A 26,904-nucleotide genomic window follows, 5' to 3' on the forward strand; every position below is an offset into this window, starting at 1 on the left:
CAGGAAGCTCCCTCCGCAGGTCTGCCCAGATCACCGAAGAAGGAAGATGTGAATTGCCCGGCTGAGAAAGGTACTGAGCTATGTGGCTAACATAGATAAAAATAATAGGTTAATATAAGCTACAAGAACTGGGCAGGACACAAACTCCAACAAGCTGGCCTTCATGTTACAGGCGAGTGAAGGAGTGAGCCATGTGTTGTCTGGGTTACCTAGGCTGCTTCAGTGAAGCCAAGGGCGACATGGGGTGACAAGCCAGCCAACTTGTCACTTCACTCTTTCCAGCAGATAAGGACATAAATGGGTAGATGGTGGTAAGGGCGGCTGAGGGAAGTCAGCTGATTAGAATGGGAGTCAGCAGGATGGAGGAGATCCTCTCAGGCGACCACGCTTCAGGTCTAAGCAGCTCGAAGTCGGCTGCCAACAAGCAGAGCTCTACAAGGCGGAAGGGAAGCCTCTCTTTGGGTTTCTGGGTGGATATGGAACAGGAGCTGGGGAGGGACAGTGGGCTGCAGACTCAAACTGAGAACTGCTAGTATGTGTTTGGCTTAAGGCTTCACCCCAGCCCTGACACCCATACATCCAAGGAGTCTTGAGTGCTTGAGTGGAAAGCTCCACCCCAAGGCCCCTCCCCTGGGAGTTGCCGCAGTCCAGACTCCACCTTCAAAAAAGCCCACCAAGGGTGACCCCCTCTCCAGAGAGGGTCAAGACCACTCCCACGGGCTATTTAAACTGTCCCCCAGAGAAGGAACACATGGTCTTCCGGTCTTACTCCCAGTCTCCGTCCCTGGGGGTCCTGGAAGGCCATCTCGGAGCACCGGCATCTATTATTCCTGGGCTTTTTCTAATTTGGTTTGATTTGGATTATTGTGTCGGCAGAGAGGTTTATTGGGACGTAAAAACTTTTCAGCATGTGATGAGAGTGTGCTGGGTCGTTCAGGCTGGCTCCTGGGTGACTCTGCAGTGGCTTTCCTGAACGTAAGATCTTGCATTCTCCAGTAGCTCCATCCCCTGCCCCTTCCCTGGATAAGGCTGGATGCCTCAGGAGCACCCATGCACCCTCCTGTCCCTGAGGCCAAGAGCTGACTGATGGCAGTAACCCCTGCAGCTCCCCCACCATTGCAGGTCCAGGAAGTGGCAAGCAAATCCTGATACTGTAACTTTAAGTGGGTGAAACCTCCCCCACCCTGAGTTGACTACCACAAGGCCCTTCAAAAAGGAAATGAAATAGGGCTAGATTGTGGGAGCCACTACTCTAACTGCTGATAATGTGAAAGTAAAAACCCGTCTGCCACGAGAACAGGAACAAACGGGCCCTCCCTGAAACAGATGTGGCCCAGGACAAGGCCCTGGTCTTATTCTCATCGCTGCTGACCCTCTGTGACTTTAAAAGTAAGTGGAGAAGCCAGAGAAATGCAGAGCCATGGGGGAGGACACAGTGTGGGGACACAGCCACTGACCTTCCTGTCTTCGTTCCTCAGGGAGCCCCGTAGTGTGGGTACAAGTCCAAATGGAGGCCCCCAAACTCCCACCCCTCTCCCTCTCAGTTCGCTGTGGGTCTCAGGAACCAACTTCATCTTTGTGGTAACAATGAGCTGAGGATTTGTTGATTTGGGGAAGTTTAGGGTAAGGGGTAGGATATGCCAGCCAGGAGTGTCATGTAACAGGTAGGCACTGAGGAATACGGGGAGAACCTGGAGGCCAAGTTCACTTTGATATGTTAAGTACATTAGTTTCCAGTGCAGCAGCAGCCTGTGTCTGCCTCAAAAGCAAGTGAGCCAGGATCAAGGTGCCTTTCCATGTCAGCTATGCGACATATGCACCCCTCAAAAGTGCCTGCCAGGCACAGCTTGCTCTTTTGCCTCCTCTTTCCACTCTTGGCTCCTCTTTCCTTTCTTGCCTCTTCTTCCCTCCCCTGCCTCTTCTCCTCCCTTGCCTCTCTTCTTCCCCTTGTCTCTCTGTCTGTCTGCCTGACTCTCACATGTCCCCATCCTGACATAGCCTTTCACTCCTAGCTTCCTCCCTCCCCCAACAAACCTCTTGCACTAACTCTGTTGCTCAAGGCCCGGCGTACCTTGGCAGGGCCCGGCGTACCTTGGCAGGGCCCACCGATAGGTAGATTTCTTTTTCATATATCTTTACAAAGTAGACACCTCAGCCGTTTGTCTGTTTGAAACCTTACATCCCAGCCTTTTTGCTGATAATTGATAAAGATAAGGGTTGATGAAATCTTCTATACAACTACTTCCTGTTTGCACTGAGGCGTCATTGTTGGGGATGGGGATCAGGAAAGCTGGGGTGCTGGCCCTGTCCTGGAAGAGCAGACTGTTTGACTAGCAGCTGTTGGGGTTCTGCAGGACCATGTGGGGTTAGGTGATTATTGATGTCTCCTCAAGCTCTCAGCTTACTCTTCCCCTTGGGACATCCCTCTTGATAGGTTTGTTGTCTGTCTTGGGATATTTCATTGATCCAGTGCTCTCTTGGAGGCTGTCCTGGTCAGAAGCATGAGAGTGGGAGCCATTTTGAGACCTTGTTCATTTTCTGGAAAGACATAAGTATGATCTCACCTTGCTATTAGAGGAACATCAGGCCCTTTCCATTGATTAGTTTCTAGAGGGTTTTTTTTTTTCCTTATACGTTAGGCTGTCTGGCTCTGGGGAAGCAGAATAAGCATGATCTTTCAAAGTGAAGACTGAAAGTTAGCAGAGCTGATTGCAGTATATTATGTGGGGATTTGGGTGGGTATATAGAACCACTTTTTAGTTTTTAAAATTCACAAAGTAGATATTTCAAAGTATTGTTTCACATAGCTTCATCTTTTAGATAGTAAAGGATTTTAGTAACATGACCAATATTTCATAAATTGCCGAAGTCTTCAAAGAGTTTGCTAGTATAAGCAAGGCCATTATCAATTTTTAGTTGTAATAACAATCATAAAAAGAAATGCATAAATGTCTATTTGACAAAGTCAAATTCTAGATATGACACAATGGTGTTTTCCTGGAGCCACAGGGCCCCATGTCACACCTGGAGCCGTGCTCAGTCAGAGACTAGCTAGGGAGCAGCACTGTGTTTGCCTGTAGTGAAGCCCAGCACAGATCTCTATACACCTGACAGCAGAGACAGACACAGACAGCTGTAGTTTCAGTTGTCAGGCTGATTTGAGAACCTTACTACTAATTACGACTGCAAGTGTGAAATAGTGTATAAAATAATGCCTTTAATAGAGGATGGGCTCTCATGAGCCTCCCCTAACTTCCTGGTCTGGTCACATATCAGACCAAGGACAAGCACAAAACTAAAAAAAAAGAAAAGTCCACTTGATTAACAATGATCATTAATTTTTAAAGATTTAAACCTAAGGCTATGTGGTGATTTGAAAGAGAATGGTCCCCAAAGGAAGTGGTACTAGTAGTAGGTATGGCCTTGTGTTGAAAGACCCTTCAACTGGGTGTCCTCCCCTGGGGGACCCCGATGCCCAAGAACCAAGACCAGTCCACTGGATGCAAACGCAAGAGGCATTTCTTTATTCGCGGAGGCGCCTGGCGGACGATACTGTCTTCGGGTGACTGAGGGTGCCGGGCTAGATTCGGGGCTGCTTATATAGAGATGTGGGCAGCAAGAAGCGGGCTTACAGAAGCAGATGCATGGTTACAGGGTTCTCATTGATCATTTCAACTAAGGCAATGGAGCCAGGTCAGGGACCGTATGTGGGAAGCAGATAAGGCTCATTTTAGCACAGATATCCTGTTTTCCTCCTCTGTAGGGGCCCATCTTGCCTCAGATATCCTGTTTATCTCCTCAGTAGGAGCCTATCTGGCCTCAGGGCAATTATGCTGGCCTGGGAACAGCTTGACCTGGTTTTGAACTATGGCTGCACAGGAAATTCCCCAAGGCAGGCGGGCGGAGGTCTTTCAGTGTGAGGAAGTGTGTCATTGAAGGTGTAGCTTTGAGGTCTCTTTTGCTCAGACTTCTCTCAGTGTGACTGTCAGTCAACTTCCTTTTGCCCGCAGGATGTAGGACTCCCAGGGGCATGCCCCCTCTGCTCAATGATGATAATGGACTGAGCCTCTGAAACTGTAAGTAAGCTCCCTCAATTAAATGTTTTCCTTATAAGAGTATCCGCGATCGTGGTGTCTCTTCACAGCAATAGTAACTCTTAACTAAGACAGGTTATAAGATTTGGGAGCTTTAAAATTCAAATAATTTTGAAGGCTCTTCTATAAAGTAACAGCATACTCAGAAGTACCTATAAATAATCACATAAAATTCAGAAGGAGAAAACAATTGTGTTTTCTCATGTAAGCATGAAAGTATATAATCATCTGGGCAGTAGAGGTGACCGACTTTAAAACCAGCATTTGAGAGGCATAGGCAGATGGAGCTCTATGAGTTCAAGGCCAGCCTGGTCTGCAAAGGGAGTTCTAGGAAAGCCAGGTCTACAGAGAGAAACCCTGTCTTGAAGAGGATAGAAAGAAAGAAAGAAAGGAAAAGAATAAGACTGTATCCAGCTGATGCTGTAAACAAAATGAAAGTGTGAATAGTACCAAAGCACAGCAGTTCTTGGAGGAAGAGCTGAGTGCGAGGTGCTACCACCGTCTGTAGGCAGTCGATGAAACGAATTCTCAGGCAGTACCAGAAACAATTTAAGGTGAAAACTGTGAAAGAATCTAACTCCTATTGATTGCACTTTGGGTTTAACTCCTTTTGGCCTCCAAGGGAATTTGACAGACATGTAATAGTGTTTGCTTTCCTTGATCTTCTGGGGGGGTAAAAACTTTTCTGATTCCAGTTTGCTGTTATTTTCCCTTTTAAACCTACCCCAAGACTGTCTAACTGTTATTTTGAACTATTTGTTATGATGTACAAAAGTATGAACTTAGTAAATGACGCTATAGTAGTCATAACACAAAGGAATCTGGGTAGTTGGGATGTTCTGTGCCTAAAAGGCCTGAAATGAAAAAGCCTGTTTTTGATGTAAAGGACAGGATACAAGTCCTTAATTTGCCACTGCTGAGAGCACACCCATGAAAGGATGTGTAAGCTGACCAGGCATTTATAGTCTCAAAACAGACAAGACTGTTTGCAGCAGCCTCCTGCTGGCATTAACAATGCTGTTCCTGGCTTTCCTCCTGGGCCAACTCATCCTGCTCTCTAGAGACAGAGGACCCAGCAGTTCAGTATTAATGACCTGTCTGAATAAGATTGGATGCTTTTTATCCCTTTATTTTCAAGGCAAGGATTCTCAGCTGAAGGAGAGAGCACACTAAACCTTTCTTCCATTTCTCCCTCAAGTTGCTCATGAGCCATTCATTCCAACTCTCTCTTTGCTGGACTCCATCCTTGAGGACTTCATTCCAAATGTTTCCATCCTTCCATTCCACTCTTTCTATACACACAATCATTTCTGTCAAGTTAGGAAGGATGGGGAGGGTACAATCTCTTTTTGTGGAGCATGTATATAAAAAAGAGCCATCTGTAAAATTATGTAACCAATCTCTATAGGATTTTTAGTGATAGTTTTAAGCAATACCCATGAGCCATTTTCAAAATATCTTAAAAGGGGATCTTGTGGATACTGATTATCTATAGATCTGGAGGAACATACTATGGCATCTGCCGATTATTATCACTGGGGAACAAATAATCAACATGCATTTTGTTTAGTGGCACAGTTATTTCTACAGGCTTTTTACCAGTGAGTTGCTTAAGTTCTGTCTTTCCCATCATTATTAAGTCTGTAATTTCTTGTAAGTAAGGAGTTATAAATTTACATACAGGAGAATTGTTAATTGTATACATTTCCACACCTCGTTGACACATAACTTCAGCAGGTGAAGAGGCAGAAAGAAGGATAAGTGATTGCTAAGTGAGGAACTAATTCAATGAACTACCCCTTTAGCAGCAGCATTGTTTAATAAGCCAGGAACCCGCTCTGCTTCGGGTATTATTTTTCTTATGGAATTGAACTGAGATTCCCAAGAAAGCCACTTAGGGAGCAGAGCCAAATCCTTCAAAGCTATAGGCAGATAAGGACGTTCCCTATTGACATGGCCCAAAACTTGCCATGAGTGACCGAGGACACACCGTTTGGGAACTTTTAAGCTGAAAAAATGGCAGTGAAGTTGTTGTTGAGTAATAATTTACCCTAAACAATTATAAGGTGGTTGCTTTGTACGAGATGAGGAGCTACAACTAAATTTTGCTCATTTGCTTAGTTAAAATGAAAGTTCATCACTCATTTCAGCATTGATTAGACAAGCAGGAGGGGAGAATGCACCCATATGATGACTGACCAAAACTCAGGAAATGTAATCAGCCCAGGCTTACGTGTTTTGTGTTCTAGTTGCAACTGTCTGCTAGAAGTTGGGCCCATTAATTTTTTTCCCCATGACCATTGATCAATTTCTATTGTGTTTATCTGTCTGTGAGGGAAAACAAACAACAAACAAAAACTAACCTCTGACACAGCTAAGCCATATTTCAAGGGGCAGAGGAGATCCTCACACACCTGCCAGCTCCGCATCTTGGACCCAGGTGTTGGATCTGGTGCTGATCTGTGCTCTGCCTGACAAGGCACTGGTAAGGCCACAGGGCAGCTTGAGTCCAAGGATCTTTGTGCTCCCCAACAAACAATCATTGGGGCACACGTTCCCACTCACTCACTGGGAGCCAGGAGTCTTACCACATAGAAGTACATATGTAAATTTTAAAAAATCCTGTTTTTTCACCTGAATTCTACTTCAGCACCTAGGTTATGGAGCCAGCCTGACCTCCCCACTAATGGCCATTGCTGCGGTTATTTCCGTGTCCCTCTATTTGATGTCATGTAATAATATACAAAAGGTGAAAGGGTTCACGGAAATTGGAACTGAACACAGTGAATAAGCTCCTTTACGATGGGAGGGCCTCTTAAACTCCTGATGCTGTCGAGAGACCTGGATGCGTACTTATAGTTCCACAAGAGTCTTCACCGTGTGGATCTATCAATGGGACAATTCAAGAGCTACAAGACTCTGACTGTGGGGTTAATCGTCCTGATTTTGGTAAGTACTTTCCTTGCCTCTTAATGGTGTCATTATTGTTTCTCTGTGTTTGGATTGGTTAATGCTTTAACAATGGAGAGTGAACTGAGGGAAGCATTCATTCTTCCTCCTCCCACCCTTGAGAGACAACTGGGAGCATCAGCTGCAGGGGAGAGCATCATCTAAGAAGTGTGTGTGGGCAGCTGTGTGTTGGAGTCATCAGGGAATCTAAAGTCAGAAGTTTTTAGGAAGTCCCCAGGGAGAAAAAATAGGAGCGAGTATATGGGCTTTGGCTGGGAAGAAATGACCAGATGTTTGCTTCTCCGAGGTAGGGCAGTGCCAACAGACAAAAGAGCAATTCTACCTAAGTCTAGATAGCTTAATAAGGGGGTTTATTGGGCTTACTTAAGGAGCACATATAATCTCCGAACAAACACATCAACAAATGGGCTCCACAAACAACTTCCCTATAGCTGCGTAAATGGAGTTCTCCCTGCTCCAGCTGCCACCTTCTGCATGTTCCAGCCCCTCCAGACACTGCGAGAAGCTGGAGCAGACCTGCAGAGAACTGGAAAAGGTTCAGGGTGGGGGCAGCTGAATTCCAGGGGAGGATCTAACGACCCTCCCTCAGCCGTTCCTCCACAGGCAAAAAACTAAAGACTGCCTGGCCCTTGTTGAGGCTGGCTTGCCTGTCACCACAGCGGCTCTGATGAAGACGCTCATGGCCCTGTTCCACATCAGCAATCTGAGTTCTCAGTTCTCTTGACTTTAGACGATGTTGTTCTCTCTGACCAGTTAAAGAGAACAAAGTCTCTTGGTGTCTGCTTCTGCTTTTGGCCTGAAGATAAGTAAAGTCAGGGAACAGAAGAGGTCTTGTACACACACATACACACACACACACACACACACACACACACACACACACACAGGACTGGGTGGGTAAAGGGGGCAGTGAGAGTGAGAGAATGGTAGACAACAGTGGGGTGAATATGGTCCGTATGCATTGCATATGTGTATGACTGACACCGTAAATATGAAAAAAACTAAACCCTTCCTGGAGCAAAAGCAAGAAGCATGTGACCCAGTGTTTTCTCTTTGAAGTTGTGTACAAAAGAAGTCTAGACTGTTTGGGAGGAAGTTCTTACTGTTTGTCTGTCAAAAGTGAAATTTTAGGTCATGGGATGTTGTTATTAATATTTAAGCAGGAAGGTTTTTTTGGGTTTTTTTGGTATGAAAGTATAGGTTTCTTACCTTTTCTAGAAAATGTATAATTTGAAATATGAGAAGACAAATTGGACATGATTCTGAGAGAAATAAAAGAGTGAAAAGGGTTAAAAAAATAAATTCCTTCTTTCCAACAATGTTGATTTCTGATTTGATTTCCATAGCAATTTCGTGTTGTGTGGCCTCCCTTCAACTTTTGCACTCCTTTGCACATACTGAAAGGAGTTACGCTGTGACATACATCTAATGTCCAAAGACGTTAAAGACACATTAACATACATCCAATGTCCAAAGAGGTTAAAGACACACGTCTACGTGACTATAACCCAGGCAAGCCGGAGACAGTAGCCTTCCATGTGGAGTCCCAGACTTTGGGAGGCAGAGAAAGAGAATTATGAGTTGGAGGCTGACCTATGGAACAAGCTCCAGGCCAGTTCCTAAAACCTGTCTTAAAAATGCCCAAAGAAAGGGGAGAACAAACGTAAAAGTAATCGCTGTAGCACAGGCAGTTCAGAAGGGCTTCCCTCTCCCTGGATCTACAGGCTGTTTAATGGACTCTGCGGGGAGAGGAGGAGATTTCCTTCAGTGGTGGAGCCATTGGGAAGTTGTCTATGCACTTGTTAGTCACCTTAATCAAACTTGGGTGTTCTGTGTTCTGTGAGGAGGTTGAAGAAAGAGGTTGGGCACTCCAAGATGAATTTTTAGGCCTGTGTGGCAGCAGGCAGGTCCAGCCTCTGATGGACTGTGTAGAAAGGGTTCTTTAAAAGGGGCTCTTTATTACCCTTTTCTGTTTATTAACCATGTTTCTGTTTGTTAAACATTTCTTTCGGAGTGAGATTAGATCTTTCTATAACTGCTTGCCCTGTCGAAATGTGTGGTATTCATGTAATATCCTTTATGTTGTAATATGTAAAAACTATTTCATTTTGACCGAGACATCTGCTGGGGCATTATCAGTCTTTATTTGTACAGGAGTTGCTATGATGGCCATAACTTCTAATAAATGTATAATTACATAATCAGACTTTACAGAACTTCAAGCAGTTTCCCATTGAAATCCTGAATATGTACCCGTGGTGTGTCATGCATATTTCAGCTTCCCAAATTCTACAAAATGAAGCACATCCATTTTCAAATTCCATTTCTTCAAGTGCCCTTTGGGTTACTGCGTGCAGGTAGTGGAGTTTGGTTATAAAAAGAACAAGTAGGACATTTCCTTATAAATTCCATGGATTGTTGCCAAGTGATAGAAAAAGTCTTTTTCAAACCTTTGTTATTAACATGCTGTTTGTTATGAAACTCTGAGGCTTCTAGCACATTTCCTACCAATAGCTGAACAGTTTGACCATTACCTTGTGCTAAGGGCCTGGTAGACCTGTATGGACCTGATAAGTGTTATGTATAAGTGATGATTTCTATTTCTGATTATTTCTTGTATTTGAACAAATAGCAAAGTTAATTCTGAATCATCTAGAATAAATTCAGCATTTTCAATATGTAAAATAACTCTTTCTGAATATTGAGGGTCAGTAACTATATTAAGAGGTTCTGGAAAAATTTACTAATACCATGAGAACAGCATGAAAAGTATGAAATAGCATGACTGACATGAAAAGTCAGTCAATAATTCTGACTTTTGAACTGAATCATAAGGGCTTTGAGCCATTTTACCTAAATTTCCTGACTTATAACCTGCTTTTCCTGATTTATTTGCATCAGTCTAGAATGTAGGGGCTCCAGAAATTGGTGTTTCCCATACAATGAGAGGAAGGATCCAGTTAGTTCTCTTTATAAACTAAAGTCTCTTACTTTTTGGATATTTGTTGCTAATCTCTCCCCCCACACAAAAAAAATTACTGCAAGTTGTTTGGCAAAGTTCATTTTCTGTCCACAATGAGAAGGTTCAGCATTAGTAAAAGGCACTACAGTTTCTGCTGGGTCTATTCCTGTTAATGGACAAAGTCTCAATTTTCCTTTCAGAATCAGTTCAGAAACCTTTTCTACATAAGTGTTTAATTCTTAACTCTGTTTTTTAATGGCAAAAAATATCTATTCTAAGATATTGTCTTCTCTCTGCATTAAAATTCCAGTGGTAAATGTGTAGAAGGTATAATAACCACAATACAGACAAGTTGTGGATCCAAATGATCCACATGGGCATCCTGTAATCTTTTCTACCAAAATAAATTCTCTCTCAGTCTCAGTTGATAATTTTCTAGGGCTATTTAAATCCTTATGACCTTGAAAAGTTTGAAATAAATTACTTAGTTCTTGAGTTATCAACCCAATTGTGGGCCATAGCCAATTAATATAGCCCAGCAAATTTTGAAAATCATTAAGAGTTTGTAATTGATCTCTCCTGATTTGTACTTTCTTTGGTTGAATTTTTTGTAAACCTATCTTACATCCTGGGTAATTAATAAAATCTCCCCTTTATATATTTTCATGAGAAATTTGTAATTCCGAACAAGGCAAAGAAATTTTCTTTACTTCTTCAAATATTTTCTCTAAGGTATCTTCATCTTAATCATTTAGTAAGATATCATCCATATAATGGTAAATTATAGATTGAGGACATTGATTATGAATTATTTTCAATGACTGTTGTACAAAATATTGACATAAGGTAGGGTTGTTTAACATTTCTTGTGAAAGAATTTTCCATAATATCTTTTAACAGGCTGGGCGTTATTATAAGTAGGCACTGTGAAGGCAAATTTTTCTCTATTCTGTTCCTGTAAAGGTATAGTAAAAACACAGTCTTTTAAGTCAATCTCTATAATAGGCCATCCTTTAGACAACAGGGAAGGCAAGGGAATTCCAGACTGTAAAGAGCCCATTGGCTGAGTCATGCTATTAACAGCTCTTAGACCTGTTACCAGTCTTCATTTCCAGATTTCTTTTTAATGACAAATACAGGAGAATTCCAGGGACTGCTCAAGTCTTCTATGTGTTAAGCATTTAGCTGCTCCTGTACCAGCTGTTCTAGGGCTTGTAAATTTTCTTTTTTTTTTTTTTTTTTTGGTGTAAAAGGCCATTGATCAACCGAGACAGTTTTGTCAATTAACCATTTTAAAGGTAGAGCTGTTGGTACCTTTAAAAGATCAGCAGCTGTTGTGCCCTGTTTTTGAATGGTTGGTGACTGTTCATTATAATACCATTTAATATTTTTCTCAGAAACATGTTAGTTTATGGTTTGTTTCTGAGGTTGCAGGACTGCTAATCTGGGTTTTCCATTGCTGTAACAAATCACATCTATATAAATTCATTGCTATGTTAACCATATATGACTTTAATTTTCCTCTCTATCCTTTCATCCCAATAAATTCTGGGAAGACAACTGGGAATTTCTAAGGAGGGAATCAGTTTTTAAAAAAATTTCCCAATTAAAAGTGGGAAATATTACAATGCAGGCGGTTAGGTTTCTGTATAGTTCCACAACGGATGCTTTGAAAATGGAACAGTTAAATGAAGGGAAAATCAATTTAGCTAGGATTGACATAACTTCATCACTTTGGTAATTCATGTTTTGTCCCTAAAAATGTTGCTTGATATCGATGCCAAATGCAAAAAAAAATTAACTGATAAGATGCAATCTTTAAAAAGTGAAGTGTGAAGCTGACTGTTGCTGCATAGCATGGCTGGGCAGAGAGAACAGATGGTTCACCACTTGGCTGAAGGCAGTTGCAGCTGATGGCGTGTAAATGTGAGCTGAGAGTATGTGGCAATCACAGCAAGGATAGAAGCTCCAGTGAGTGTCAGGAGGCTGACCTAGTGAGGTAATGGCAAAAAGGAGTGGGATCCATGGGGAGAAGGAGGCAGTCATCTGAAAATCAGACACAGGTGAATGTGCGGCAGAAGCATATGTGGCAAGAGTTGCCTGAAGAGCTGCTGTTTGGAGCCCAGGCATCTCTGGAGGTTGGGGCCTGTGGAATTCAGGAGGCATCTGGAGGCTGTTATAGAGAGGTTGCAACAGGAAAATCTCAGACTCACTCAGAGGGCTTGGGGCAAGAAAGAAAAAGCTAGCTGCAATGTGGCAAGTCTAGTGAATATGGCTCTGGTGGCAGCAAAACCGGGGGTGGAGGGGTTGAGCAGCTATTTTGTGACTTTATGCCCTGCGTTGGGTTGCCAGATGATGTATTTATCTAATTATTCTTTATCAATAAAAAAATCAGGAGTCAGATATTGGGGTAAGAACTGGAATGATCATAGAAGCCGTGAAGAAGCCACCAGTGACCTCCTGTCTCTTATGTTCCTTCATCCAAAAGGGCTGAGATCCTCCCTCAGCCCTGCACTACTACTTCATGTCTCTTATCTGTCCTCAGTCCTCTAAAGCCTCTATGATTAATTTTGGTCAGCTAGTGGCTAGCTCCACCCTCTGGTTGTCTCAGAAAACAATCAAGAAAGCAAGCAAACAAACAAAAACCAGAAAGAAAGATAGAAAAACTGGTCTTTTGGTGCATTCCATTAATTAATTAATTAATTTAATGTACCCTATGAGTGCAGGTGCCAATGGTGGCCAGAAGAGGGCATCAGTTCCCTCTGGAACTGGAGGTAAAGGCAGTCTTGAGTCACCTGAGGTGGGTGTTGGGTACTGAACATGGATCTTCTGCAAGGGCATTGCTCTTAACCATTTGCTGTCTCTCCAGCCCCTCTGCTTGTTTTTGATTGAGTTAAATGCCTACGTTTTCTTTATCAAGTTATAAATGTTATTTTTAAATGCGTGTCTGTCGGGGGAGGGGGGTTATATGCACATAAGTTTGGGTGCCCACAGAGTCAGAAGCTGGTGTCAGACATCCTGGGGCTAGAGTTACAGCAGGTTCTGAGGCATCTGACAAGGGTGTTGGGAACTGATTTTTTTTTCCCTGAGACAAAGTTTCTCTGTAGCTTTGGAACCTGTCCTGGAACTAGCTCTTGTAGTCCAGGCTAGCCTCGAACTCACAAAGATCCTCCTTCCTCTGCCTTCCGAGTGCTGGGATTAAAGGCATGCACCACCACCGCCCATCGGTGATCTTGGATCCTATGCAAAACACTACCTTGCAGTGGCATTTCATTTGTATTTTAATAAATAAAGCTTGCCTGAAGATCGGAGAGTAAAACAGCCCCACTGGTCAGCCTTACAGACCAGGCAGTGGTACCACACACCTTTAATCCAGTAGTCACACTAGTTTACCATAGAAACCGAGTGGTGCATGCCTTTAGTTTCAGTCTAAGGTCAAGGTAAGAGCCAGTGGCTGGCTCTTTTGCTTTTCTGACCTTCAGGTTAAACCCCAATTTTTATCCCTGAGTTTTTATTAATCGTGCTTCAGTACCTGATCTTACCTGTTGATCCATCTCTATAGCTCCAAGTCCTTGATTTTTTTATTGTTTACTTATTTGTTGTTTAGATATAATGGTCTTCTTATGAAGCCCAAGCTGGCCATGAACTCAGGATCCCCTTGCCTCCTCCTCCAGGATTACATACATGCATGTACTACCACTGGCTCAAAGTTTTCTTGTTATTAACTATATACTTGTCTTACACGACGCATTTGGGACATAACCCTGTTTGTTCCTGATTATTTGAAAGCATTGCTTTTCCATCACATGATCATAGAGTGTGGGTCTATTCTAGGCACTCTGTTATACTGTTCTATTTATTTATTCTTGCACCAATAACTCATCACCTTAATGACTTCAGATCTTTTAAGACTTTCTTTGGTGTGTGTGTGTGCATGTGCACTTAGGGGTTATGGGTCTATTTAAACTGTTTATCTGTTCTTAATGTATTCCAGAAAATAGTCTATTTCCTTTAAACTTTCCAATATTGTGAGGTACAAGCTTTTTGATTGTCTGTATTTCCTCAGTGTTGTTATGTCCCTTCTTCATTTCTGATTTTATTAATTTGCGTATTCCTTCTCTGCCTTTTGGTTAGTTAGGATAAGGTATTGCCTATCTTGTTTATTTTTTCAAGGAACCAACTCTTTGTCTCATTGTTTCTTTGTACTGTTTTATTTGTTTCTATTTTATTGATTTCAGCCCTCAGTTTAATTATTTCCTGGTATCTACTCCTCCTGGGTGAGTTTGCTTCTTTTTGTTCTAGAGTTCTCAGATGTGTTGTTATGTTGCTTGTATGAGATTTCTTCATGTTCTTTATGTAGGCATTTAGTGCTATGAACTCTCCTCAACACTGCTTTCAACGTGTCCCATACGTTGGGGTATATTCATTTTCATTGAATTCTAGGAAGTCTTTAATTTCTTTTTTATTTCTCCCTTGGCCCAGGGGTGATTCAGTTGAGCACTGTTCAATTTCCTTGAGTTTGTAGGCTTTCTGCAATTACTGTGGTTGAATTCTATGTTTTAGCCACAGTGATCAGATAAGATACAGGGGCTTATGCCATTTTTTTTCTTATCTGTTCAGGTTTGCTTTGTGAACAAGTATGTGGTCAGTTTTATATAAAGTTTTATGAGGAGCAGAGAAGATATATTATTTTGTGTTGGATGGAATGTTCTGTAGATGTCTGTTAAGTCCATTTGAATCAGGACATCTGTTAGTTCTCTTATTTTTTCTGTTAAGTTTCTGTCTGGCAGACCTGTCCATTTGGGAGAGTGAGGTGTTGAAGTCTCCTACTATTAATGTGTGGGGTTTGATGTGCAATTTAAATGTATCAATTTAAATTTCATGTGCAAAAATTTAAGCTTTAGTTATGTTTCTTTTACATATGTAGATGCTCTTGTATTTGGGGCATAGATGTTCAAAATTGAGACTTTGTCTTGATACATTTTTCCTGTGATGAGTTTGAAGTGTCCTCCTGCATTTCTTTTCATTGACTTTAGTTTAAAGTCTATTTTGTTAGATATTAAGATAGCTATATCCTCTTGTTTCTTAGATTCGTTTGACTGGAAAATCTTTTCCCAACTCTTTACTCTGAGATACCATTTGTCTTTGAGTTTGGGGTCCATTTCTTGTATGCAACAGAGGGATAGGTCTTGTTTTTGTATCTATTCTGTTCACCTGTGTTTATTTTATAGGTGAATTGAGTCCATTGATATTAAGAGATGTTAATGGCCAGTGATTGTTTATTCCTGTCATTTTTTCGATGGTAGTGTTCATGTGTTTCTCTTCTTTGAGGTTTATTAGTGTGAGGTGTGAGGTTACTTGTTGCCTGTGTTTTTTGGGTGTAACTAACTTCACTGGGTTGGAGTTTTCCTTCTAATACTTTCAGTAATGCTGGATTTGTAGATAGGTAACGATTAAATTTGGTTTTCTCATGGGATATCTTGTTTTCTCCATCTATGGTGGTTGAAAGCTTTGCTGGATGTAATAGTCTGTGCTTACATTCCTGATCTCTTAGTTTCTGCAGCATATTTGACCAGGACCTTCTAGTTCTCAGAGTTTCCATTGAGTCGTTGGCTGTAATTCTGATGAATCTGCCTTTATATGTGACTTCTCCTTTTTCCTTTGCAGCTCTTAATATTCTTTATTTATTCTGTATGTTTAGTTTTTTTATTATTATATGTCTAGGGGACTTTCTTTCTTGGTCCAGTCTATTTGGTGTTCTGTAAACTTCTTGTACCTTCATAGGCATATCCTTCTTTAGGTTGGGAAAGTTTTCTTCTATGATTTTGTTGAATACACTTTCTGTGCCTTTGAGCTGGAGTTCTTCTCCTTCTTTAATCCCTATTATTCTTAGGTTTGGTCTTTTCATGGTGTCCCAGATTTCCTGGGTGTTTTGATTGAGGATTTGTTGGATTTAATGTTTTCTTTGACTGATACATCTATTTCCTCTATAGTATCTACAACACCTGAGATTCTCTCTTCTACCTCTTGATCTCTTGTATTCTGTTGGTTGTGCTTGCATCTGTAGTTCCCATTCACTTACCCAGATTTTCCATTTCCAGAAGTCCCTCTGTTTGTGTTTTCTTTATTGCCTCTATTTCAGTTTTCAAGTCTTGAACTGTTTGAAATGTTTGCCTCACCTCTTTGATTGTTCTTTCTTGGGTTCTTTAAAAGATTTAGTGATTTCTTCCAATTTTTGTTTGTCTCTTCATCCATTTCTTTAAGGGAATTTTTCATTTCCTCTTTAAGGATATCTGTCATCTTTATAAAATCATATTGAAGGTCATTTTCTTCTGCTTCTTCTGGGTTATGGTGTTCGGGTCTTCTTGTAGTAGGACCACTAGGTTTTGGTGGTGCCATATTCGTCTTTATACTGTTGGATGTGTTCTGAAACAGCCTTCTGCCCATCATTTCCTCCAATGGGTGCAGGTGAAGCCTATGCTTCAGGGGATCTTACTTCCTGCAATTGGTAAAGGTAGGGCCTGTGGCTTAGGTGGTTGCTCTTCCTCCATTTGCAGGTGGGTGTGTGCCTCTAGTGGATGCTGATAGGCTCTGGGGCTTCTCTCCAGGGACAGTCAGGGACAATGCTTCAGTGGCCACATGTGGTGGAGGATGGTGGTGGGTTTGTGGAGGTTGCTCAGGGTCTCTGGGGCTTGGTGAGTGGGGGTGGGTTAATGGGATGTTCCTCCCAGGGCAAGGGCCTAGGGACCAGAGCCCTCCAAATGAGAACCCAGATGCTTACCTCTCCAGGGGTAGTCTGTGCCAAGTGATTCCAGATCCATAGTACTCTTTCTTTTCCCACAGGTGTTCTATCTCATGATGTCTTGGCCTGAGCCCATGAACCATTGGATCCCACCACCCTATCGTGCCTCTAAGCATGCCTCTGAGCCCATCTACTGGGACTCTCTTCCTGAAGAACTCACCAACCTGACCAGCCTTCTGTACTGGCCTCCAACTGGTGGTGACAAGGATGACTTTTTGGCTTCTACCAGCCCCAGAACCTCAACTTACCACTTGAAGGATCCTGCCCAGACCAACTATACTCTGGGAAGTAATCTAGAGGCCATTCTTGTGGCTAGGGACCACCAGGGTAGGCCCAAGACTCATGGTGGAGATCTGTTTCGGGCAAAGCTGTTGGGGCAGGAATTGAAAGCAGGAGTCCCAGGGGAGGTGAAGGATCTGGAGAATGGCACGTACCTCTTGTCCTTCCCCCTGCTCTGGGCTGGACCGGCCCAGGTGCAAGTGAGGCTGATCCACTCCAGTGAGGCAGTTGGGGTCCTACAGAGGGTCTGGAAAGGAAAACGGGCCACCGTTGACTTTAGGGGGTATTTTCGAGGCAGGGACGGCGCTCAAGAGACTGTGATCTGCAACGTGGACTCCCAGTCGACTGGAGCCAAAGGGCCCACCTGTCAGTACAGGGATGTGGTCTCTGGGGAGCTCTGGTTCTGTGCTCAACCCTCTACTCTGCCCTGCGATGCTTTAGTCGGTCACTCCAGTGGAAGTTACCTGAAGGTGACCACACGGCATGATGAGGAACTGATGGCTGGGTAAGACATCTAGATACTGAATGTGTCCCAGGCCTACATTCTCTCCCTCTCCCTCTCTCCCTCTGTGTTTCCCTCTTTCTTTCTTTCTTCCTTTCTTTTTCCTTTTTTTTTCTTTCTTCCTTTCTTTTTTCCTTTCTTTCTTTCTTTCTTTCTTCCTTCCTCCCTTCCTTCCTTCTTTCCTTCCTTCCTTCCTTTCTTTCTATTTTTTTCCTTCCTTCTTTTCTTTTGTTTACATTTATGTGTTTGTGTGTGTACATACATGAGTGGACAGTTCATGCCATAGGGTGCATGTGGAAGTCAGAAGGCAACTTGAGGAAGTCAGTTCTTCCACCATGTGGGGCCATTTATCAAACTCAGTTATCATGCCTGACAACAAGAACCTTTCCCTGCTGAGGCATCAGTAGCAGTGTTTTAGAGATTCCTGCAGCCCGGGTTGAATTTAAATTCCTATGTTTGATAGAGGATGACCTTGTAAGGGAGACAGAAAACTCAAGAGCTCAAGGTCATCCTTGGCTGGATAGTAAATAGAAGACCAGCCTGGGATGCATGGGCATTACACCCTGTGTCAAAAAAAAAAGAGGTGGAGAGGGGACTGGGCTAAAATTAATTGGGTATTTGAGTATTTGTGTAACATTAGCAAAAAAGTTATTGTTCTTTCTAGACTCTAGAGCCAGGAAAATTGTAGTTTTATTTCCTGTGGTGATCCGTTTACTATAAAAGAGAACTACATAACCCCTTTGTTATCTTGACTAGTAGTGACCTGATGTTTGTTCTCTTGCATGTGTGTTCCTCCTAACTATTACAGTCGCCCATCAATGCTCCCTTTAGTGTAGTGCCCTGGGATTAGGTAGAGGAGAGATAATCAGTCATTCATGGTATGTTCTTTGCAAATCAAATTTTCACCTGGCCAACCTCCATCAAAGTTCATGCTCAGTGTTTCTTCAGGAGTGTGACTGACCAGCCACTTCCTTCAGGCATATCTCCAATCCTGGTGACACCAGCAGCCATTGGGAACATGAGTGATGTGGGTAAGTAAGTCTGGAATATGGGGGTGGGGATGGGGATGGTCATCAGCTGAGATGGATTGTGGGCTTTTGTTTTGATTTGGGGTGTATGTGTGCACACACTTTCTGTACAGAAGTGTATGAGGTCAGGCTTTCATCAGACCGTTTGCCCCAACTGCTCTCTATTTTGTTTTATTTGACTTAAAGTGGTACTGAGTTTCATTTCTTTGTTTTATGTACTCTTGTGTGTATCAGTAGTACCAGGGTTTGAACTCAGGTCATGATGCCTGAAAGTAGGTCCCTTTACATGCTGAACCATCTCACTGTAGGTTTGTGTGGTTGTTTTTGATTCCTTTCTTTTCTGGGTTTTTAAGTATTTTGTTAATCAGTAGTAATCAGAGCATAAATGTGGCATTCTGCCAGTCCATGGGTATGCAGAACTCAAGTAGGTGGAGGAGCTAATTCTGCTCTTTCAAGCCACATCCAGAAAGCAAGGGAGTCAGACAGGACCCAAGTACACATATGATTGCTCATAGAGGTTCCATATGCCATGTTTGCACAGTGACTACCTAGAGGCCTTTACTGACCAGGCACCCATGGTATTCAGAGGGACACAGTCTCTTTCTTGGTACTCCCTCATAACGAGAAAAAACTGAAGGCATTAGTTTCTCCCTCAAAGAAGTAAGGAACCCCTGGATCCATCATATGCCCAAGCCTAAGGTGAGACTGCAGGGGAAAAAAGGAAAATCTGTAAGGTCCTCCCAACACAGCACATAGAGCTCCAATCAGGATGGTCCTTAAGAGTCCACGTGAAGCCAGCGATGGTGGTGCACACCTTTAATCCCACCACTCTGGAGGCAGAGGCAGGGAGATCTCTGTGAGTTCAAGGACAGCCTGATCTACAGAGTGAGTTCCAGTACTGGCTTATTAGGTACTGAGAAACCCTGTCTCAAAAAAAAAAATCCACATGAACACACACACACACACACACACACACACAAAATCAGAGTGAGCTCTATGTAAAAATTCTGCTCAACCATTAAAGAACATTGGTCACAGGGTGAAACATATCAGTTGTTTATGTTCTTGGCTGGAGTATATTAGATACAGTGTCCCTAGAGGAGGCAGGGGTGTGTCTAGAGCCTCAGGCACAAGGACACACTGGCCAGCCACGCAGCCTTGGGATGCCTGTGTCCAGTCTCTTGAAGTGTCTGAGGCAGAGATCTACCCCACTCCCAGCCCCCTCTAAGCCCAAAATGGATGGTCACTGAGGGAGATACTTGAGTTGTTCCCAAGCGTGGGCCACCATTGTTCCAGGGAAGGTACTGTTGTCAGCCATCAGTGCCAGGCTGGAGGAATGGTTCCAGGTATATGTAGGAGGACCCAGATAACTGGTCAGTGTTCTAGAACAGTAAACAAAGGGTCACATAAATAAAGGCTCTTTTTATTTTTTCAAACAAAGGCTCTCACAGAGCCTGGAGTTTGCTGTTTCAGCTAGACTGACTGGTCAGTAGGCCCCTGGGATCTGCTGTCTCCACCTCCCCAGGTGCTTGGGTTCCAGGCACACCACACCCAGTGTTTACATGTGTTCTAGGAGTCCAACTTTTGCCTTCACCCTTGTTCATGCCTGTATATCACCCACTGAGCCAGCTCCGCAGCCCTTATGTAATGGATTAGTAAAATTCTGCAGAGTGGAGCCACTGGGGAGTGGCTTCAGCAGGCCATGAGACCACGTCACAGGTCTCTGAAGTGCAGACAGACAGATGGGCATGCCATGAGACCATGCCACAGGTCTTGGAAGGCATCTGGTCCCGGGAAGGGAACCACATGGCAGGCGAGAGATAGTTGGATAGGCACAGCATGCAAAGTGAGGCTGGATATTTATTTAGTGGGTTATGGAGGGGAAAGAGAGAAGGAGAGAAGAGCAGAGAGAGAGAGAGAGAGAGAGAGAGAGGAGAGACAGAAACTTCCTTTTCGAAAGGGAGATGAAAAGGAAGGAATTCAGGCTACAAGAAGGAAGGAAGATCTGACTGCCTCAACAGACAGGCAGGGGGGACGTGGCTTGTCTCTTAAAGACACAGGACAGATCATTACACCTTAGATGAGTACGTTAGGACTTCAACCTCTTTCCTGCAAAGGAAGTGTAGTATAGTGTTTTGTACTAGGGCTATAACAGCATACTTTTCTGGCTTCAAATGTTATCTCTGGGGGGCTGGAGAGATGGCTCAGAGGTTAAGAGCACTGACTGATCTTCCAGAGGTCCTGAGTTCAATACCCAGCAACCACATGGTGGCTCACAACCATCTGTAATGAGATCTGGTGCCCTCTTCTGGCCTGTAGGCATACATGCAGACAGAACACTGTATACATAATAAATAAATAAATAAATAAATAAATAAATAAATAAATAAATAAAATGTTATCTCTGTCTGTCACTGAACTTTAAAAAAAAATCTTGATGACTGGAGATAAACTTAATGGGAGAGTATTTGCCTAGCTTGGACAGGGCACAGAATGTCATCCCTCCCGTTTTGGCCCATCATCCTTGTTCTTGATCACCATAAGTTACTTAACATTCTAGGATCTCAGTGTCACCATCTATAAATGGATACAGACAGTTGTGAAATATTTAACTATGTAAAGCTGTGTTACATATGTTTATGCTGTGGAATATTCTTTAATTGTGTAAGGTGTGTTACAGTTGTTTCTGCTACCTTTGTTAATGATATAAAGATGTGTTACATTTGTTTATGCTGTATTTGTCTAATTATGAAAGTGTTGGAGACCAGGCTCGACAAAAATACCTCTTACCAGGGTAGAGGTGTGGGAATTTAGAAAATATTATAAAGAATATGAAGACGCCAATGAAAAAAATAAAACAGAGAAACATAGAATAATATCAGAAGGGAGTTCTGGTGAGTACTGGAATTCACCCGCATTTAATTTCCAATTGCTTAAAATACCCCTGACCCCAAAGATAGGAATAAGAAAAAAACTGCATTAACATCATACGAGGAAATGAACAGACCAGTTGAAGGTCGCAGGCTACATCCATAGTTAAACATTTTGTTGCTAGAACAAAACAAGTCACCCTCACACCCTAGACCAAAACATTCTGTAGGCATACCACTCCCTGGGTGGAATCCAAAGTTATCTCCTTAAGGAAACTGGAACTTAGTTGGATCCACACACTTTTGTTTGAGGTAGAAAGATATTTACTTCTCTATTCTTGAAATACAAGATCTGCCTATTAGCTACACCTATTGACAATAACCTTGAAAAAGCAGAACTCTCTGCTCTAAATCTAGAGAACCTTTGAGGTAGAAACACAATAACCTTGAAGGCCTAGAGGTAAGTTTCAACTCTCTAACCTTTGGAAATAGTCTCCAATTTCTGTGCCCCACAGAAAAGATATGTGGCTGTTTCACCTTGCCTGCCTAAGGTGCCTTATTGGTCTATAAATAAAAACTAACCAGCCAATACCTAGGTAGAGAAAAGATGGAAGGCAGAGAGAATAAGTCAGAGGCAAACTCTAGGCTCCAGAGAACAAGAAAGGAAAGAGACATGAACAGGGGAGAGAGGGACATGCTCATAGCCAGAAGTCAGGCAGCCACCAGCCAGTCATAGAGATAACAGGTAAGTAAGATATACAGAGAGAAAGAGAGAGACAGAGAGAGAGAGAGAGAGAGAGAGAGAGAGAGAGAGAGAGAGAAAGATGGAGGTAAAAAAAAAAACCTCTGGGTGGGGGCGCACTCAGAAGGTAGAAGCGGGCAGATCTCTGTGAGTTCAATGCCAGCCTGGTCTACAGAGCAAGCTCTAGGACAGGTTATAAAAATACAACTACAGAAAAAAAACTGACTTGAAAAAAAAAAGAAAGAAAAGGCAAAAATAAAGAAAGGTTAAAAAGCCCTGAGGTAAAACGTATGAAGAGAAACATGCTAAGTTATAAGAGCTAATGGGAAAAGCATAAGGTAAATCCAATCATTCCTAACTAATAGGTAGTTTCTGTGTCATGATTTTGGAGTTGATTGATGGCCCAAAAGAAAAAGCCTGCTACATGCTACAGAGAGTGCTACATCTCGATTGTGAACGAGCACACCTGTAGTCCCAGCACTGTAGGGGTGAAGGCAGGAGGATTAGGAAGTCAAGACCATTCTCAGCTTCATGGGAAGTTTATGGCCACCATGAGCTACAGAAGATTGTTTCAAACACACACACACACACACACACACACACACACACACACACACACACTTCACAGGTTCTGTAAGAGGCATTGATATGCTACATATATAGTATTTAGAAGAATGCCTGACTGGAGCATAGAAATAGCTCACTGTGCAAAGGGGCTTGTAGGCAAGGCTGATGACCTGAGTTCAAACCTTGGGATATACAGGTAAGGTAAATAACTGACTCCCAAATGCTGCTCTTTAAGTACCACATGTGTGATTTGGCATGCACACATCCACACACAAATAAAAAATTGTAAATAAAGATTCATTTACAAAAATATTAAGAATATTGACATTTTATAAGATGTCCATATTTTTCTAATTTACTCTGCTCTGTTTTTCTCTCTCCTATAGCCTTGCCCTCTCGGCCCCCATGCCGCCCTGGCCACCTGTCTCCAAAACCCTCTGGCTTCTACTACCAAGACAGATGGCACTCAACATTCTGTTCTAGCCGCTCTTTCCCCACTGTGGACAGCATCCTGAACTGCCTGGCTGGCCGCATTGTCTACATGATGGGGGATTCCACCCTTCGGCAGTGGTGGGAGTATCTGCGAGACACAGTGCCCTGTGAGTGACCATGGGGACAGAGGAGGGAAAGTCAGGCAACACTTACATTGAAGGAGACTCCCATGACTCAATGGAGGCATTTTCTCAATTACAAATTCTCTTTCCAGAAAACTGTAGGTTGTACTGAGTTGACGAAAAGCAGATTAGGACACCTGAGAATCCATCCCCACTGTGCAGCACTAGGATTCCAAGCGTAGATGACCACACCTAGCTTTTTAATATAGGCTTTGGGGGCTCCAACTCAGGTCCTCATGTTTGCACTGCAAGCACATTACCAAATGTGTCCACAACTTAAGTAACTTAGAATTAGCCACTGTTGTGAGCTACAGTATAGCCATGGACACACAGTGAACATAATGGTTTAAGTAAAATGCTGCAGGTTCCCAAGTGGCGGAAGTAGGCAGTGGAACATGAGACCATGGTAGGTCACGAAGGCAGCCGTGTCTCAGGCAGGAAGCTGCATGGCAGGTGAGAGGCTGAGCCATAGTCACACCATGCAGAGTGAAGTTAGATATTTATTTAGTGGGTTATGGAAGGGAAGAAGAGAAGGGGGAAGAGCAGAGAGTGAGAGGCAAAGAGAGAGATAAACAGAGAGGGGGAAGGAGAGTAGGGAGAGACAGAAGCTGCCTTTTCAAGAGAGAGACAGAAAGGAAGGGACTAAGGCTGGAAGCTGAAGATCAGCTTGCCTTGGTGGAGGGTGGATGGGGGAGGGAATGGGCATGACTTGTCTCTTAAAGGGACAGGACAGAACAATACAATGAGACCCTTCTAAAAAATAAAAACAAAGAAAGAAAAGAAGAGAAAAAAACTGGGTTTAGTAGTACACTCGAGTAGAAGCAGAAGGAAAAGGAGTTCAGGGTCTTCCTTGGCTATCTAGTGAGGTTGAGGCCAGCCTGGGCTACATGAGCCCTTGACTCAGAACAAAAACAAGGAATGAGAACAAAAACATCTGGAGGTCATTATCAAGATATTAGGGGCTGGAGAGATGGCTCAGAGATTAAGAGTATTGCCTGCTCTTCCAAAGGTCCTGAGTTCAATTCCCAGCAACCACATGGTGGCTCACAACCATCTGTAGTAGAATCTGGTGCCCTCTTCTGGCCTGCAGACATACACACAGACAGAATATTGTATACATAATAAATAAATAAATATTTTTTTAAAAAAAAGATATTAGTTGACTGGGATGCAGGGGAAATTCAGGAAGTCGAGAGCAACTTGGGTAGAAACAGTTGGTTTCTTTTATCCACACTGCATTTAAGGCAACAGAGAAACATTAGATAATGTTCCTCTTGAAGTATGGAATGAGATGCAGGAGTCTGGTAACTCTTCAACAAAAACCCAAGAGAAGGAAGTGTCTGAATTCCTTGCAGGTAAAGATGGTAAAGAAAAATGGGCGGAGGCCAGTAAAACATCTCAGCAGGTTAAGGCATTTGCTATGCAAGCCTGGTGATCTGAATTCAAACTCTAGAACCTTCACGGTGCAAGGAGAGCTGACTCTCAAAAGTTGACTCCATGTGCATGTGCACTTCATAGTACACTTGTGAGCACACTCACACACATGTCATAAACACATATCTTCGGGCTGGAGAGATGGCTCAGAGGTTAAGAGCATTGCCTGCTCTTCCAAAGGTCCTGAGTTCAATTCCCAGCAACCACATGGTGGTTCACAACCATCTGTAATGAGGTCTGGTGCCCTCTTCTGGCCTGCAGGCATACACACTGACAGAATATTGTATTCATAATAAATAAATAAATATTTTTTAAAAAAAACACATGTCTTCACACAACAGCACACAGAAGGGGAGAGAAGAAGCGAGGGGAGGGAGAAAAGGGCAGGGAAAGGAAAGGATGCGAGGGAAGGAGAGGTGGCAACATGGTACTTGGTAGGGCCTGACTGTAATCTCAGCAGTTGGGGACGGGTCCGTCAAGAGTCCAAGGTCACCCTCGATCAGCCTGGACTATGAGATAGGTCCCTGTCCTACAACAAGGGAACAAAGAAGAAAGAAAAAAGAAAAAAGGTGTATAACAGAGCCAAAATTTTATAGAATTAAGGACTGGAACATGGCTCAGGGATGAGTGCTTGCAGAGGACTTGTGTTTCTACATATGTGTAATATGTATATTGAACATAATATATATACACACACACACACTGTAGTGTTGCACACCTTTAATGTTCCCAATCTGGAAACAGATACAAGCAGACTTGTGACCTCAAGGTCAACCTGGTCTGCATAGAGAGTTTTGGGCCAGCCAGGGCTACACAGTGAGACCTTGTTCCCCACCCCCAAAAGTAGGAATGTGTATTTGTACAAGAAGGTAATTGACAATTCTGCTATTAAATTTTCATAACACTTATTTATTTGGTGTCTATATGAACAATCACTTGCTACCATGTGTGTGAGGAGATCTGAGGACAATGTACAAGAGCTGTTTCCCTCCTCTCACTCTATGAACCTTAGGGGTTCAAACTCAAGGCACCAGGGCTGTCAGCTGAGACATCTTCCTGATCCCCTATGTTAATATTTTCTTTCTTCTCCTCCTGACAGCTCTGAAGCCAGTTGATCTACATGTCCAGTATCAGGGAGGTCCCCTGATGACTGTGGACACAGCTCGGGGGACAGTGCTGCACTGGAGGGCCCACAGCTGGCCCTTGCGCTCTCATCGCACTCCAGTGGCATCTTTGCACTCTGTGGCCAGAGTTCTGCATGGCCTGGCCGGGGGTCCCTACACGGTGGTGGTGCTCGGTATGGGAGCCCACTTCACCACCTTCCCTCCATCCATCTTTGCTCGAAGACTGGCAGGGATTCGGGAAGCTGTGAAAGCCCTGCTGGACAGGGAACCCAGTACTCTGGTGGTTATCAAACTGGCCAATACTGGCTACAAATCTGTGTATGGCAGTGACTGGCTCACAATCCAGGTGAACAGGTTCCTCCGAGCTGCCTTTGATGGTCTCCAAGTGGCCTTTGTGGATGCATGGGAAATGACCTCCAGCTTGGCTCTACCGGACAACATCCACCCAGATAAGCTTATTGTCCGCAACGAAGTGGAATTATTCCTGTCCTTCATCTGCCCCACCTGAGTGCTCCAGAGGGACCAGAGAATGAATGGATGCAGAGCCTGAGTGGGGCCATCAAAATGATGGACAGCAAATATTGGGTAGCTGAAGCTACCCCTGGCTCACCCACCGTAACACTTGGGTCACCATATTTTATACATCTTTCTATGGACCATACGGATAAGTCTAATTTTATATAAATGAGATGATGTTTTATATAGTATCTTCTTTTTGAATGTGAAAGGTTGTATTTGGTGTATACACACATGTGCGTATAGGTGCAGAGGAGATCGTAGGGTGTCCTGCTCTATCACTTGTCTACCTAATTCCCTCAAGAGAGGGTCTCTCACTGAACCTGGAGCTGGGCTGGCAAGCAGGAGATTTCATGGATCCTTTTGACTCTCTCACCCACAGCCCTGGGCTTATAGTACA

General features: G+C 43.2%; 1 protein-coding gene across 5 annotated transcripts; it reads left to right on the forward strand.

Annotated features, from left to right (window-relative positions):
* Positions 1–26,688, forward strand: LOC146895488 (NXPE family member 3-like). 5 transcript variants are annotated; one of them, XM_087903407.1, is made up of 9 exons: positions 1,202–1,389; positions 1,479–1,581; positions 2,435–2,552; positions 4,011–4,076; positions 6,745–7,043; positions 16,870–17,612; positions 18,558–18,640; positions 23,203–23,415; positions 25,964–26,688. In XM_087903407.1, exons 5-9 carry the CDS (start codon positions 6,987–6,989, stop codon positions 26,494–26,496), a joined length of 1,629 nt encoding a protein of 542 aa, XP_087759533.1. In that variant the 5' UTR covers positions 1,202–1,389; positions 1,479–1,581; positions 2,435–2,552; positions 4,011–4,076; positions 6,745–6,986; the 3' UTR covers positions 26,497–26,688. The 5 variants fall into 5 exon arrangements, with proteins under 5 accessions (XP_087759534.1, XP_087759533.1, XP_087759532.1 ...); XM_087903406.1 differs by lacking the exon at positions 1,479–1,581; XM_087903408.1 differs by lacking the exons at positions 1,202–1,389; positions 1,479–1,581; positions 2,435–2,552 and adding an exon at positions 1–70.
* The last annotated feature ends 216 nt before the right edge of the window (positions 26,689–26,904 follow it).

The sequence above is a fragment of the Myodes glareolus genome, chromosome 2 (genome assembly GCF_982192425.1).
Source record: "Myodes glareolus chromosome 2, mMyoGla1.1, whole genome shotgun sequence".
Taxonomy (NCBI): domain Eukaryota; kingdom Metazoa; phylum Chordata; class Mammalia; order Rodentia; family Cricetidae; genus Myodes; species Myodes glareolus.